At 49.6% G+C, this 14,812-nt stretch overlaps 1 protein-coding gene across 6 annotated transcripts in view; it reads left to right on the top strand.

The window, feature by feature from the left end:
• PHACTR4 (phosphatase and actin regulator 4) overlaps positions 1-14,812 on the top strand; it is a 68,543-nt gene that overhangs the window by 38,002 nt on the left and 15,729 nt on the right. For 4 of the 6 annotated variants that reach the window (XM_019547944.1, XM_019547940.1, XM_019547942.1 and 1 more), the window contains 2 exons: positions 12,006-12,182; positions 12,744-12,824. In XM_019547944.1, the coding sequence (XP_019403489.1) occupies positions 12,006-12,182; positions 12,744-12,824 (258 nt within the window). Of the gene's footprint in view, positions 1-1,347; positions 1,687-12,005; positions 12,183-12,743; positions 12,825-14,812 lie in introns of those variants that run through there. The other 2 variants (XM_019547941.1, XM_019547946.1) reach the window with 2 other exon arrangements.

Here is a 14,812-nt window from a genome sequence, read left to right as displayed (position 1 = left end):
AGGAAAGTGAGCAACACATCCGGCTTGACGGTGGAGACCTTGCTTAGAAAAAGGCAGTGTCCTTTTGCTCTGGGTCACTGCATCCTTCGAGCAGGGTGGATAGGGTGATTTTTTTGTGCACGGAAATAAAGCTGTGACATTTTTGCACTAGGTGGTCCATTGGGAGCAGCTCCCAAGATGATCGCTCAGAAGAGAAAGGGCTGGGTTAAGAGCAGCACAAGAGGATTCGGTGCTAATTCATGTTTTAAGGCCCACCCCATCATACAGTGATACATGTTTAAAACAAACTTTCAAGCTTTGTCAGAAACAATAGCGTTTGAAAATGCTGGTTGCGCTTCTCCTCGTTTTCCGTTCTTCTCTTGCATTTCGCTCCCCTTGAGCATGGCGAATTCCCAGTCGGCTTCGTTTGCCTTTGCTCGCTGACGAGGCTGTTTGAGTCCCGGCCGCGGGTGGGGGGGCTCTCGTGGGGTCTCTAGAATCGCTTCTACTTCTTTTAAAGCTAGATCTTCTGAAAATAAATAAAATATGGACATGTGAGGATTTGCCCGCCTGCTTTGGTGCTTGATCGTTTTAAAAGGGCCGCTTTATATTTTTGCTTCAAAAATGCATATTTGAGTCAATCTATTCTAAACACCAAAGGATGCTTTTTTTAATTGCAGCATGACTCTGCCCTGCCAGTGTTTTATAGCTCAAACCTCACAGCATCATGCGAACCTCACCCGGATTTCACTTGGACTGAATGTGCTTTCAAAGAATAAATAGCGTAACAACCACAACGAAAAAATGCATTTAACCGTCTGTGTTTTTGGCTGTAGCTGTGTTGGTCTAAGGATGTAGGCTCTTCGGGCAGATGTGATCTTTTATTACACCAACTAAATAGCTGGAAAAAAAGTTTGTAGCAAGCTTTTGGACTGTCACCCTTTGTCAGGCTTGGGGGGGTCTCTGCTATTCTGAGACTCCAAGGAGTCTGTACTTATTACTTATTTAAAATCTGTAATTATTAATGTTTTTGTGTGTGTGTATGTATAATGCTTTTACTTCCTCATACTCTGACTTTATTTTTGAGACTCTTCTAGGGTACTTTTGGGTCTGAGAGTGCTTTCAGCTCTCTCGGGCTCGACTATACTGGAGCATCTGCTTTTTTTTTTTTTTGACGGGGGAGTGGCACCGCTGCAACTGCTCGGCGCTCTCGCACAAGCTGTCAGTCTCCCTCTGCCCTCCTTCCTCTCCCTCCACGTCTCGGTTCGTTCCTGCTCAACTTGAAGCTAGAAACGAGGGGTGTTGATGATTTGGATGATGCAGCTAGCGTGGGGCTGGCCGTCTCCTCCCCTTCCTGAGCTGAGCCCGCAGCCGTGTGCGCTCAGGAATGACAGGCATTCCTGCTTGAAGCGAGCTGGCACGGGAGCTTATTTGTGAGAGTCACAAGTGCCCGGGCCTGGGGTACAGGAAGAACAGGAGCTACGGTGGATCGAGTGACACCCATGCCATTTCCTGAGTCCTGGCAGTCTCTGCAATCGTGCCGGGCTGGATATCTCCCCAGCCCGACTCATGGATTTATCACTTTAAAGGACTGTAGTACTTGCACCGGGCAGGCTGCTTTTTAGAGAGCTCCCCCCACCAAAAAAAAGTCTAATCTAATCATGGGGCAGACGCTGTACTCGAGACCAGTAAGTCCAGCTGCATTCGGTGAGTAACGGGGGGAAGAGGAGCAGAGCAACCTGGGGCTGAACCGGGGCAGGATGCAGGTGTGCACGGGAGTGGACGGCTAGGATCGTGTCCCCTGTGTAGATCACGGGACCCGGGGAGGTCTCTGGCTCGGACAGGAGCAACTAGAGTGAGAACTCGGTCTCCTTCCTCCCCTGTTCGTGCGCTTGCTGTGCAACACATTCCTGCCAGTACAGTCACTTGGGACAGACTGTGCTCGTTTGTCGGCGATGGTCTGTGATCCAGCAGTTAATAGGCAGGTGCAGGGCCGTGGGTTAACAGAGATGACAGCAAAATTTCCCCAGACCTCGCTGGGATATCGAACCCCTCATCTGGCCCCGGCGGGGACTTTTTGGGACGGTTTTACATCGCAGAGTTGCGACGCCACGCTGCTTGGAGCAGCTATCGCAAATTGAAAAATGGGCTTGGCTGGCTTGCATCAATCTCTGCCATTTCTTGAATCGGTGCAGGACAGCCGAGCCCATTTATCGCTCTTGGCCGTTTTTTGCTACATAAGGGGGCAGCTCTGATTTTGAGTGTTGGGGAGCTGGTGGACTTCACCGAAGAGGGGAGAGTGCAGGTGGAGTCGGAGGGTGTCTCTAGCAACCGCAGAGTTTCAGATTTGGAAACCTGAATTTGATTGCTTTGCTATATCCCAGCGGTTTGTGCCCGGGGCTGGGATTTCCCTTCCCTGCCCGGGAGTGAGGGTCAGCGAGAAGGCTCCTGGGCTGGGTGCTGCTCCCACATGCCCATCACTGCCTTGCGGTGCGAGCCAGAGGAAGTCCTTTAATCTTGGCGTTTCCTCTTTGATGGATAGAGCTGTTATACTTGACAAGCACCTCTCTGATTATTTGCAGATGCAAAGCTCCTCAGTGTAAATGTCTGATTCCCTTTCCCAGGGAATCCGTTTTGCAGCCATAACTTTCAACTGCCCAGGTGCTTTGCAAGGGGCCTGATCAACTTCTAGATTAAACTAGTGCTGTTTTTTTTGTTTCTTCTCCTTACTAGTCTTGTTCAAGAGCTGCTAAAAATATGGTGTGAGAGGTGCGGGGGTGGGGGCAGCAGTAAAACATCTATCTTGGGTGATCAGTGGAAATTTAATAGCACCTCACCCTTGGATTTATGAAGGGTTGGGAGGCAGATTTGATCTGGCTTGCGCTGCCCTCTAGTTAGGTGCCGGAGATCCACAGTCTGAGCGAGGAGAAAGGGGTGATTTGGTGTCATGATGCTATCTTCCTCTGCCCATAAGTCAAAAAATCTTGTGCGACTTTATATCTGAATATTAGCTCTCTATTATACTTCTTTATTAGGCTTGAACAAGGTACCAACTTGCTGCACCAATTCTGAGTGTTAAGGCATAGTCTGCATTGAGCCTGATAGGATGCTGCTGAGAACAAGAGTCCTGTTAAGTTACTTTGGGGATCAGGGATGTACGGAGACAAAGCTATGGAGGGTCTGAGGCTCTCGTTCCCCATCTTGCCCAGTTGTGATGGAAGCAGTTGGATGGGGTAATGCAACGCATTACTTAATGCTTTAACGTCAAGCCTGCTCCTCTTTGCCGGTCCACATCCCAGGATATTAGTGGGATTTATTTATTTTTTTAGTGTTGGAAGTTAAACAAATTTAGCTCAGTATGTGCTGTTATGGCTTGACAAGCGACTGCTGCAAAATGACGTCCCTGTAATCATTACTCTGGGACTCATTTGTGTTTTCTGTCCTATCTGCCCGTGGCTGTCTTTCCTGCTTTCTACACCGTAGCTCACGGGGAAGGAGACCACTTGCATCTGGAGTGGCCATTGGCATGGCGGTGCTAGGTGACCTGGAAAGGATTCAGATCGGGCTCCTAGGGGCAACTTTGCAGTGTGGACAGGACCCTACAGCTGTCCTCGCAGCCAGCCCTGCAGGCGGCTGCTATTCGGCCAGCGTTGGGTAACAAAGCTGCGTCAGTAAAAATCGGGCAATGGGCTCAGGTTGGCAAAGCAGCACTTGGCTGGGAGAGCTTATCTGAGTGAAATGAAGCTCTAGAGGCAAAAGCCATTTTTCCAGAAGGGGCTGCATCTATATGAGGGGTGCTTTGTTGGCCTAGCCGCACCAGCAAAGTCTTGTGCGCACACCCCTGACTCGACTCGGGGGTCATCGAAGGGTGATCAGCGCTCTTCAGAGCATAACCGAGATGTAAAAGGCTGAGAGAGGGGTGTGTATGCAGCGGGGGTGGAAGCAAAGTCCGGTTTTCCAGGGTGTAGCAGTAGGAAGTAAGAGTCGAACCTATTTTCCTTTCTGTAAGTCATTCCAGCAGTGTGAGTAATGGAAGTGCTAGAGCTGCTCCTTGAGCACGTGGCGCGGGACAAAGCTGGTGGCTTCCTGGTCACGTAGGGCTTTGTGTCAGAAACTTGCCCATGAATCCTGCTGGTAAAAAGCTGGCGAGGGGGGCATAGAGATGGACAGGGTGGGTGCCAAGCGTGCGCACCTTTCCTTGCTGATTCCCCAGGTACTCAGAAGATCTCTCGAGAGGTCCCAACTGCTTTCTGCTGCTGGAGCAAATGTACGTTATATTTTATAACGTACATTTGCTCCTGTGTGTGTGTGTGTGTGTGTGTGCGCGCGCGCGCGCTCTCTCCATATATATATCTGTATACACACATTTGGGCATTTTAACATGGCCCACTGTACCCGCGCAGTAACTTTTAATACAGCCACCTAGCAGCATGCATCGCTCTAGTTTGACAGCCCCATATATCAAATGCTTGTTAGGAGGACAAGTGAGATGGAGCTTCGTTTCCAGTGCAAAACCATGTAGGCCTCAAATTTTAAAGAGCATGATGTTTTGGTTTAGTCCCATACAAGAGTAAATGCTAGATCGTAAGAAATAAAGGATGTTGGAGTTATAACTATGGCAGTTAAAAGTAAAAATGCATTGGCTGCTATAGCAGAAACTTTGTTTTGTTTTTTTCCTGTGAAAGATGAGCTTTTTTTTTAAGCACAACTCCCTGAAATACAGCCTTGTTTACACGTGTGCATGTGCACTTGTACCAGGTGAATCGGTGCAAACTGCTGTGTAGACCAAGGGTGGGCAATTATTTTGGGCAGACGGCACTTTACTGAGCTTTGGCAAGCCATCGAGGGCAGCATGACAGGCAGCCCAGGGCAGATTAATATTAATTTTCTACATTTTTTAGGGACCCCGCAGGCCGGATAGAGAGGCCTGCATCTGGCCCCCAGGCCACGTTTTGCCCACCCCTAATGTAGACACGTGGGTGTGGCTTAAATCTCTCCCTAATTGACTAACGCTGACATAAGCCTGCTTTCAGAGAATACGTTCGGGACCTTTTTGCATTGACTTTTAAAATATATTGATGCAGTTTAGCATGTTGATGAGCTCTGAGGCTCATGAATAGAAGAAAACTATGGCATTTCCCTATAAATGGGGAACTCGCCTAGATAGACCTCTTGTGACTGCCATAATGGAGAGAGAGGTTTGCCTCCACGTGACCTGTGGTCTCGGAGCTTGAAGCAATACAGGCAGGAAACAGCGCCGTGAAATGTATGGTACAACCCCAGCTCACAACTGCCCATCTGTAGTCGATCTTTGTGCAAAAGTGAAGCAGTACTATCTTCTGAAAGTGAAATGAGAGAAGATTATCTCTTGATCGAGGCAAGACTAGTATATTTGCTCCATCCTTGTCTTTATGTTGGCAGCCTGCACTTGATAGGTATTGCACTTGGTGCGATCTATCGGACTGGGCAATCGCTAAGTTCCTGGGAAATATTTCACTGCTCATATCATAAAGTACAGCTACCATTTAAGACGCCAAAGGTAGGAAAAATGACCCGGGAGAGCATCTTTCAGTCTCAGGTCAGTCATTGCTGAGCTGTTCTTGCAAGAAAACCTTTGTTGGGAAGTTGCTGCAGCGGGGAAGGCAGGATGCATTCCCTCTCATGCAAAACCTGATGGTAGAAAACCTGTATGAAGTCCCATGCTCGGTTCTTCTACTACATTCCTCTAAAGGATTTTCATTTTTCTTCAGGAGCAACTCCGCAGCTGTGGTCAGCTGTTGTGTCCGTACGACTCCATCTCTGCATCTGAGATGAAATTTTGTAATGTTTTTTCAACTCTTGGCTTCGCATGGAGCTCCAGGTTGGGTCTCGGGGGGAACTCCACTGGATAATACCAGGTTAAGAACCCCGATTCAGCTCCTTTGTGTTCATGCCGGGTGTTGATAGCACGCGACCCGAGTTCAGCTGGCATTTCAAAACTTCCCCAAAGCTGCACTCTAGTCTAGGTGTCTCCCCTACTTATAAGACTTACAAAAAACTAGAACTCTTGGTTCCTGAATGATACCTTTTATTATGAGCACAGTTTGGCTTTGATTTTTGGTGCCTTGATCCCATTCCTTCCAAGACCCCGTATCCTGGGTGCCCACCACTGAAAAAGGAGTGTCCACCAGTGGATTAAGGCAGTGGTTTTCACCCTTTTTTCGTTGCAGACCCCTTCAAAAAAATTTGAATGGAGGTGCAGACTCCTTCGAATTGTAAGTGGGTATCCACATACTTCTGATTTGATTATAGTCATCTTTCATGGACCCCTTAAACATAGTCTGCAGACCCCCGGGGGTCCATGGACCACAGGTTGACAACCCCCGGATTAAGGGATTTCATAATTCCCGGTCTGCTCCTGGAGCGGCTCCCATCACAGTAGCTGTGGGGCTTGCAGAGTTTCTCCATGTGAAGGGTGAAGAGTCCTTTAGGTAGAATCCAGAGATTCTCGCTTTGCAGGTTTTCATCTATTAGGAGACCCGACTTTCTCTATGGTAACAGAGATAAAAAAAAAAAGCCTTCACTCTGGGAAATATGCACTAACTGCTTTTGCCTAGATGACAAGTTGGTAGTAAAACATGAAGCCATTTGTTGGCTGTGCTGGAGGCAATAAGCTTGGAGTGCATCTGGAAACTTAGACCCTTAAAGAGCTCCTTTGAAGAAGCTGGTTTCTGTCAATGAAATGAGTACTGCTGGCTGGAAAAAAACCCCATATGAATGAGAAGTGAAAGCTATCCATAACCCATCGCTGGCTTTCTGTGTCTGAACACGATGCAGGGAGAAGAACCCCAAGCGAGATGATTGCAAAATACCCAGCGTAAATGAACTACAGAGCTTCTGTTTAGGCACTTGTGATTTTAATCTGTGACATGCTGCCCTCAATAAAACTGCTTTTAATAGCTCAGTCTCTCTCATACAGTTTAAAATACAGTCTGAATTGGGATGTCCTAAATTGTGGAGTGGTCTGGGGTGTGGGGACCCTGCTGTCGGCCCAGTTGGTACAAATGCATTGGGGGAGTTGCAGTTGCATTGCGTCACAAGACCGCTCCATCCCTGGAAGAGCAGATTGGACAGAGACTTGGCTGGGACGATCTGGGGGCTAATCCTGCCTTGAGCAGGAGCCTGGACTAGGTGACTCTGTGGTCCCTTCCAGCCCGACTTTGCTGCGTGATCCTGTTCCTGCAATGGGACCCGAGTGTCTGCTCCTCGTGCGAGCAAGCAGGTAGAGTGGTTGAGTGCTGGTTAAAATATACTCGACTTCTGGTAGGTAAGACCCACATGGAGGGAAGGATTGTGTCACGCTAGCCCGGGATTCTTCGGTACGTGGAGAGCCAAGTGTTAAACCATGGGATGTCAGGGGTCAACTACAGCAGTGGCCTCCAAACTTTTTTGATCGCACACCCCTATCAGTAAAAAATTTTTGAGCGTTCAACCCCAATATATATAATATATATATATACACTACTGTACTAATATATTATGTACTTTATAAAACATGCACAAAAAATAGAAATTAAAGGATGAGATAAAGATGAAATAAAATAAATAGAAATAGAAGTTCTAATGTTTTCTTCCCGCACCCCAATGGATCATCTTGCGCACCCCACTTTGGAGACCACTGGACTACAGGGCCCTAGGACTCTACTAACGGGGCTGCAACACCAGTGCTTGCCCGGGGGAGCGTGCTCGTTTGAAACTGGTTCGAGGCAATGATTTTTATTTTTATTTCTTTCAAACATAAACTTCCATGCTGGTTCTGCAAAAAACGGTTAGACAAGGTTACAGCGGTGGGCGTGGGTGGATGCATGTGAAAGGGGGTTTTCATTCGAAAGTTCCTGACCGGTTAGTGAGGACACTGCTGTATTCACGCAAGTTCAAACTTTAAAACCTGGGTCCCGGCCTGGAAAGTGAGAAGCTTTTGAGGTTCTGTGGTCTCGCAGCTGCCCTCGGCGTCGACTCGAACGTGCCACCCTGAGCGAAATCCCTGAGGCAGCTCCTTCCGAAGCTCGCGCCCTTGCTTGTAATAATTTCCAGCTCCCGTGCAGCCAGCCCCTTCCCAGCGCGCCGGGTGCAGCTCCCCGGCTCCTGACTCAAAGCAGGCGTGTTTGGGGAAGACCCCAGGGTCAAGCAGCCCTGCACCTCGCTCTGCAGCGGAAGAGGGAGCGGCGGTGAGCAGTCGTCTTGCCTGGAGGACTCCCGCGGTAGCTCCGCAGGCACCAATACCAAGTCCCTTCGCATGCCGCCTTCTCGTTGCTGCCCGCTGATTCAAAAGGGAATTGTGCTGAAACCGAACGTGCCCGTGAGTCTGGATTCTTGCCTTGGCCGGCCTGGGAAGTACATGCCCTACCTAGCGTGAACAACCGCTGAGCAACGCGGCTGCTCAAAATACATGTCACTCTTAACACACGGCCGCGTTGCTGACCCACCCTCTAATTAAGACAGAAGAACGAATGCCGTACCGGGTTGCATCATAGCCGACTCCTGGCATGCCTGGCTCCACATGCTTATTATTGACAGCAAGGGGAAGAGCAGCGCGGGTGATTGCGGCACCTTGCAAAACTTGCTGGATGTGGTTGTGCTCGGTAGCGCTTGCAGTCTGACCCCGTCCCTCCCTCCCGTCGCCCACGTGCATCGCGCGGCAGATAAACGAGGCATGAGGCAGGGACCTGTCTTCACGACACGCTCCCCGGGTGCGCAGAGTGTTTCAGCAGGAGCTGGATAATGTAATAACGCAACGCAGAGAGGAGTTTTATCCTGCCAGGCCAAAGGGACAAGCAGCTCCAAGTCAAGTTGGTCCCGAGGCTGCAATAACTTTCTCCCCTTCTTCCCGGGCTTTTTCAATCTTTGTACAATTGGCCCCTTTTTAATCTCATCCTGGCTTTGATGTTGGTGGTCCAACTTGTCCTCTTCCTCGTCCGTCCACAGCATCCTGCAGGACGGTGTTGGCCTTGTTACATGTCCAAACCACTGCATCCTTCTCCTGAGCCAGCTCAAAGTAGCCTAAACAAAATCTTCCTGAAGTTGATGGGAATCATGTCCACTTGTCCTGGGCCGGAGTCAGACCTGGGAGATTTGATCCGACAGCCAGCAGCGAATCTTAGGAGAGTTGGACTTTGCTTCAGTGAGCGAAGCTTTTCAGCCTTATGCTGCCTTTACTTGTCTTTCTAGCTCCCGGCTGGTTAGCAGGGAGATGGCGTCTTCCTCTGGGATTTCTGCTTGTCACCCAGCTCATCCGTCCCCTGCTTCCAGCCCTCCAAAGGCTGCTGCAGAAGGAAAAGCAAGCGTCCCTTCCTTGCACTGGAAGCGGAGAAGCTGCCCTTGCCGAGCTGTGGCCTCGAAGCACTTGATCTGCGGAGCTGACAGGTGGTTCAGTTTTCTTTTAATAAAGCTTTTATTTTGCTTAGCGCAGCACGTGGAAACCTCAGCTGACGGAGAGCGCGAGTGCTGCGTTCCTCCTGGCGGCCCGGGCTGCCGACGTACTCGGACCCGGCTTTCCGTAATGCTCCCACGGCTCTCCCGGGGGCAGGTGGGCACCAGCACGGGCTCAAACGCCCGGCTGGCGCTCCGGTCCCAAATGCAACCCAGTCTGTCCCTGGCAAGAGTTGTCCCTTGCCCTGGCAGCTTCCGAACGTGCTGCTGAGCGAAGCGAATGCAGCTTTTTCAAATGGCCACACTTTGCAACGCTGCGGTCTCTAAAAGAAATTGCCTTTCGACTTCCAGGCGGTCCGCCATGGTGTTTGGAGTCTTAAACTCCCGTCTGATCTCTCTTCCCTCCCCTCCCCGCTTTGTCCCTGTTGCTTTCCAGGTAAAACCATTACACCGGTGTCTTGTGTGCTCCTTTCATGCAGGTGTCCGATTCTTCCTCTAGTCTTACGTGCTTGCAGTAACCAGCTAAAACTTTGAATTTACCTTTGTGTCTGAAGTAGATGTTAACTGTGACTGAGATCACCTATTTAACTGGTGCTGACTGAATCAGACTTCCTAATGGAGAGGGCCAATAAAAAAAATTTCCACATCAAAGCTGGATTTCTAGTGAGTCAGGAGAGAGAAATTTCTATAAAGCAGGGAGAAACATGCTGTTTGGCATGTGGGTTTTTTTAAAAAATCGGGTTGGCCTATGTTTGAGGCCAGGATGTCAGCTTTGCAAATACTTTCCAACTAGTTCAGGCAAGGGAATATTTGAAAATGCATGGATATTTTGACCTCCTTCTTTCCCTTTCCAATCCCTGCCGCCCCGGCCTGTTGTGGCATGGACTTTTCTGCAGAATTTCGGCTGTTCTGGCATTTCACATCAGGTTCTTCGCAGAAGTCTGGTTTCTGATCACTCTTCCCTGCCGGCGTTGCCACAGTCATTAAAGTTTGCTCTTCTCCCGTTGCCTTTTCCTCCACCCCCCATGTCCCTGTAAGAACCCCTTGGGTACTTGTCCTGTTCCTCCTGATTTATTAACATGCCTTCTGTCGTCCCGTGTCCGTCCGAAAGCTTGTCCCACTGCTACCTTGCTCCCAGGGGGAGCAGCTGGGGACCTCGGCCCTATGGCATCGCATTGTAACGGGGGAGCTGTGTTGGCACCAAGGGGGTGAGACGGCGGTCCCTGCCTGCTTAGCCCTTCTTCGAACGTTATGTGATGTGTGGAACCAGCGTTTGCTGGATGAAGCCCTAGCAAAATGGATCAAACAATGCTTTCCTGTTTTGTTTTTTTTTTCATTTTTCTCATGTCCTTGCTGTTAAAATAATACCCTGACCTTCAGGGCGGCGTCGTTTAGCTGTTCCAGGAAGGCTGTGACCAAATGTATGATGCTCTTCTTTTTTCACATGCTACGGTCTTCCTAGAAAATCCCCTTTTTCAGCTGATTCCTTTCCCCACCTGCAAGGGTGAACATCCTGTGAGTCCTGAGTCCAGGATCATTTCGAAAAAGCCACTGGGGTACATGGCAAGCGTAAGCTGGTTGAGAGGTTCTCTCATGAATCCAGAAAGTCTGCAGACCTCTAGGAAGCTTAATTTACAGTTATCCAGAAAAAAGAAAGTGCTCAAATACACCAGTGCAGAGAGGCCCCGGCGTGCTGGGCTGGGCAGTGCCCTCGAGTACTGTGCTAGGCTCTTTCCTAAGTGCTGAGCCCTGTTGTGGGGTTTGTAGCATGACTTGGGTGCTCTCCCTTCCTGCACACCAGATATCCTCAGCCTGTAAGTTGTGCCCATGAAGCATCCTACTCTAAGTCCTTGCTGCTTGTTTGTAAGCTGCCCCTACCCTTGCAATAAGTTCCCAGAAAGCTGCACGCTCCAGCAGCTTGAGCTTGGGGTCGAGTTGTTCCTTTTATAAGGGGGTTTTTTTGACGCACAGAGTTGGGGAAATATTTCTCCTCCGCCGTGTGCTGCTGAGAACTGTAAGCACAGTAGGTGGAGTCGGGGAGGCTGTATTGTGTTGCTTTCCTGAGCTTGTTGCTCTTGGCCCGGGGTTGCCATCATTTTGTGCGTGCGTGCAGGATGGGTGGGAGCGGGGGGATCGGACAAGCTTCTTTAATGCGTAGCGCTCTTGTGATGGGCTGGTAACTTCAACAGGGGCTGTCTAGATGCATTCATGGAAATCTGCCACCCAGCACGAGGAAAGGCATTTCATTCATGCAACGACTTGTGTTCGGCACAGTTGCTTTCAGCTGAAGAATAGTGACTACAATTAAAGGGTTTTATTTGTGCTCCGAGGCCTGAATTATAACATGGTATAGCAATTCGCTAATCCTCATTTTGCTTGGGGGTCTCTTAACCAGTCACCCTTTGCCCACTGCTGTATGTTAGAGCCTGTTGATGTCGAAAACTTGGCTCGCACGAGATGCTGACCAGCTCTGTGAAGGCATGGAGTCCCCCTGCATGAACGTGCATCGTTGCTTCTCCCTTTTCCCGGGGTCCATGGTCTGGCTGGGTGGGAAGAAGACCTAGCAGGTCTGTTTTGGGGAGCGCGCATGTAACCTCTTGCTTTCTCGTCCCGTGTAGCTGAGGAAGTGGATCATCCGTCGGTGGACGCCGGGATGGGGGTAGACGTGCTGGAGTCTGGAGACGCTACGCCCCCCACGAAGAGGAAAAGCAAGTTCTCGGGCTTTGGCAAGATCTTTAAGCCTTGGAAGTGGAGAAAAAAGAAAAGCAGCGACAAGTTTAAGGAGACTTCCGAAGGTAAAGGCTTGGGCTCGTTGGGGGTCTTTTCTCCAGCTGGGATGCCTGTCCCAGAGGTGCATCCTTTGCAGCTAGCCAGCTGAGCCCTGTCTGCTTTAGGGAGCTATGGCGGCTGGCGGCAGCTTTGCCTCAGCGCTGGCATGTGTGAGGCCAAGCTTCATGCCTTGCTAGAGATGGGGATAAGCTTGCCAATCGGGGGACTAAACCAGAGACTTTAGTACCTGGGTCCTTCAAATCTCCCTATAGCCACCTTTCCAGTGATGCTAGTCCAGACAGACGACATGAAACCACAAGAAAACTTGGTGAGAAGGGGAAAATAAACCCCTTATCAGAGAGATCTGCCATTTTCTATGCCCTCTCTCTCTTTTTTTTTTTTTTTTTTTTGCTTTAATATGTAAATACAGGTCCCAGCTAACCTGCTTTTAAATCCCACCTTCCCCTCCTTCTCAACACCCAGTTAAGTGACTTGAGCCACTTGAAGGAGCAAATATTTCTCAGAACGATTCTTCCGCCTTCAGCTTGCCCTGTGTTTCTGAGTGCTGTTTCTCGATTTAATGTCAGTTTTAGAACGAAAGATTTCTATGCGAAAGCCGAGAGAGGAGCTGGTTAAAAGAGGGGTTCTCTTGGAAGACCCTGAGCAGGGTGAGTTTTCTCTTGCACATGAACTTGTCATCCACTTATCTGTGTCCTCCGCAGCTGACCTACGTCTGACCAAGTTTGTTCCCTTTATAACCACATTTAAATGAAATGCAATCAAGGGCTCTTTGCTAATTGTGACCCCTTTGTCTGTCCCTGTTAGCTCAGTCCCTGTCTGGCTCCTGCACCTGGTTAGGAAGGCAGCCTATTCAGCAAGGAAGAAGTTGCTAATAATGTGGATTGTGCGTCTTGCATGTCTTCCTGTCTGCTGTCAGCGGGGGAGTCTCTGTGTCATTTCCTCTCCTGTCTTTGCTGTATTTGTGTCTCTGCCCAGCCTTTTGTCTCGTCCCCTGTGTCCCTCCCTGTCACATTCATGCCAACAGTTTGGTCCTGTTTTGAATTACAGACTGTTTCATACCGCGGCTAGGATTGAATGTGGGATTTTATTGCTTTCAGGGCCTGCAAGGTCAAATGAAATGCAATGGACCAAAAAAAAAAAGTTAGCCTAGCTTTTGGGCAGTCTGGGGAGAGTCGCGGAAACAAGGAGGCAAAGGTTGTTTTGGAGATGTATAAAGGACACACCGATGTGACGGTGCTCATTTCCCGGCTGTTTCTTCCCAGGCGGATGTAGACAAATGGGAGGAAATCAGCAAAAGGATTAAAGTGAGTGGCGAGGGAGGAATCCGATAGAGTTAAGAGAGGGTTAATTACAACTAAAGAAGAGGAGAGGAATTGCTTAGACTGGCACAAAGGCAGATAAAAGAAGAAGTCGTGGGGTGAAGCTAAAGAGAAGAGGGTAGATGCCCTGCATTTCCGGACAGCAGCGGCAGGGATGGGAGAGTTTAAGGTACAACAAGGGTGTTGATAAGGGCGCAATTTTGTTTCCTGGCTGCGGTGACCTGGCCCGGTTTAGGAAGCAGAGACCGTTACGGTTAGCTTGAGCAAAATGCTAGGAAATGTATAATGAAGGGGAAATCCAGCCTGGTTCCCGGGTAGATGAAAGGTTTATAACCTCTTCCATCTCTTGATTTCCATGGTTTGTGATGAGCATTGCAAGTCCGGGAACCACTGAGTCTATTTGCGGTTTTAAATCCCGTATTTTGTAAGATCAGTTTATTGAAGATGATTTTTGTTTTGTTTTGTTCTTAATTTAAAAAAGGCCGTAGTTGCCCTGTAAGCGGGGAGGGGGGAAGAACTGCTTTAACCTCTGTGGAAAGCTCGGGGTCCTGATACCGTGGTTCCCCTTGGCATATATTCTTTGCTCTTGCATGCACTGGAGTGGTCATGCTGGACATTTCAATCTGCCCCTGGATTTCAAAGGCAAGCACTTAGCCGCACGGCAGGGGTGCGATGAGATGGGATTTGGAAACAGGTGGAGCAGATGAGGTGAAGATGCAGGGAAGAGAGAGGGGGGTATCGGTAGTGGGGTGGGGTGCGGGATGCGGGTACATCCTGGGTGGGCCGTTCTCAGCTCGTGGACTTGGATCCTGACATTGTGATCGAAAGCCGCTGGAGGTGAAGAGCCGGGAGGAGAGGTGGTGCGAGAAGGCAGACGGTGGTATTCCCCGCGCAACTGGGGCTGGGGCAGAGTTTGAGTAGCTGTGGGGGGCAGGTGTATTCCTGTTTTGGACTTGCAGAGTGTTTTATTAGCTATAGGATTTCAGCTGGGGTTGGAGCAGTCGGCTGAATTTCAGCTCTGCCCGGGGAAGGAAACCCCCCATGCTGCCTTCCAGCCTTTTTGGCATGGGTAGTCAATCCCAGCTGCTCCAGGCACACCTCTTTCTTCTCTCTTCGGGAATCCCGTTCCTCTCAAGAGGGAAGGAAGTAGATAGAGAGGGAGCCAGGTGGGCTGTGCTTCCCTGTGGTGCCTCGAGACGCTAGCAATGTGACTTTGGATGCAGACTCAGGAGATGAGAAATGACTGGGAGCCTGGGGATAAGTGCCTCTGGGTGGTTCTGGCATCCAAGTTGTAGCTGTATTAGTCTAGAGGAAAA

Source organism: Crocodylus porosus, unplaced genomic scaffold, assembly GCF_001723895.1.
Source record: "Crocodylus porosus isolate Cpor-Errol unplaced genomic scaffold, CroPor_comp1, whole genome shotgun sequence".
Taxonomy (NCBI): Eukaryota; Metazoa; Chordata; order Crocodylia; family Crocodylidae; genus Crocodylus; species Crocodylus porosus.
Note: the sequence above shows the minus strand (reverse complement) of the source record. Positions and strands in the feature narration are given on the sequence as shown.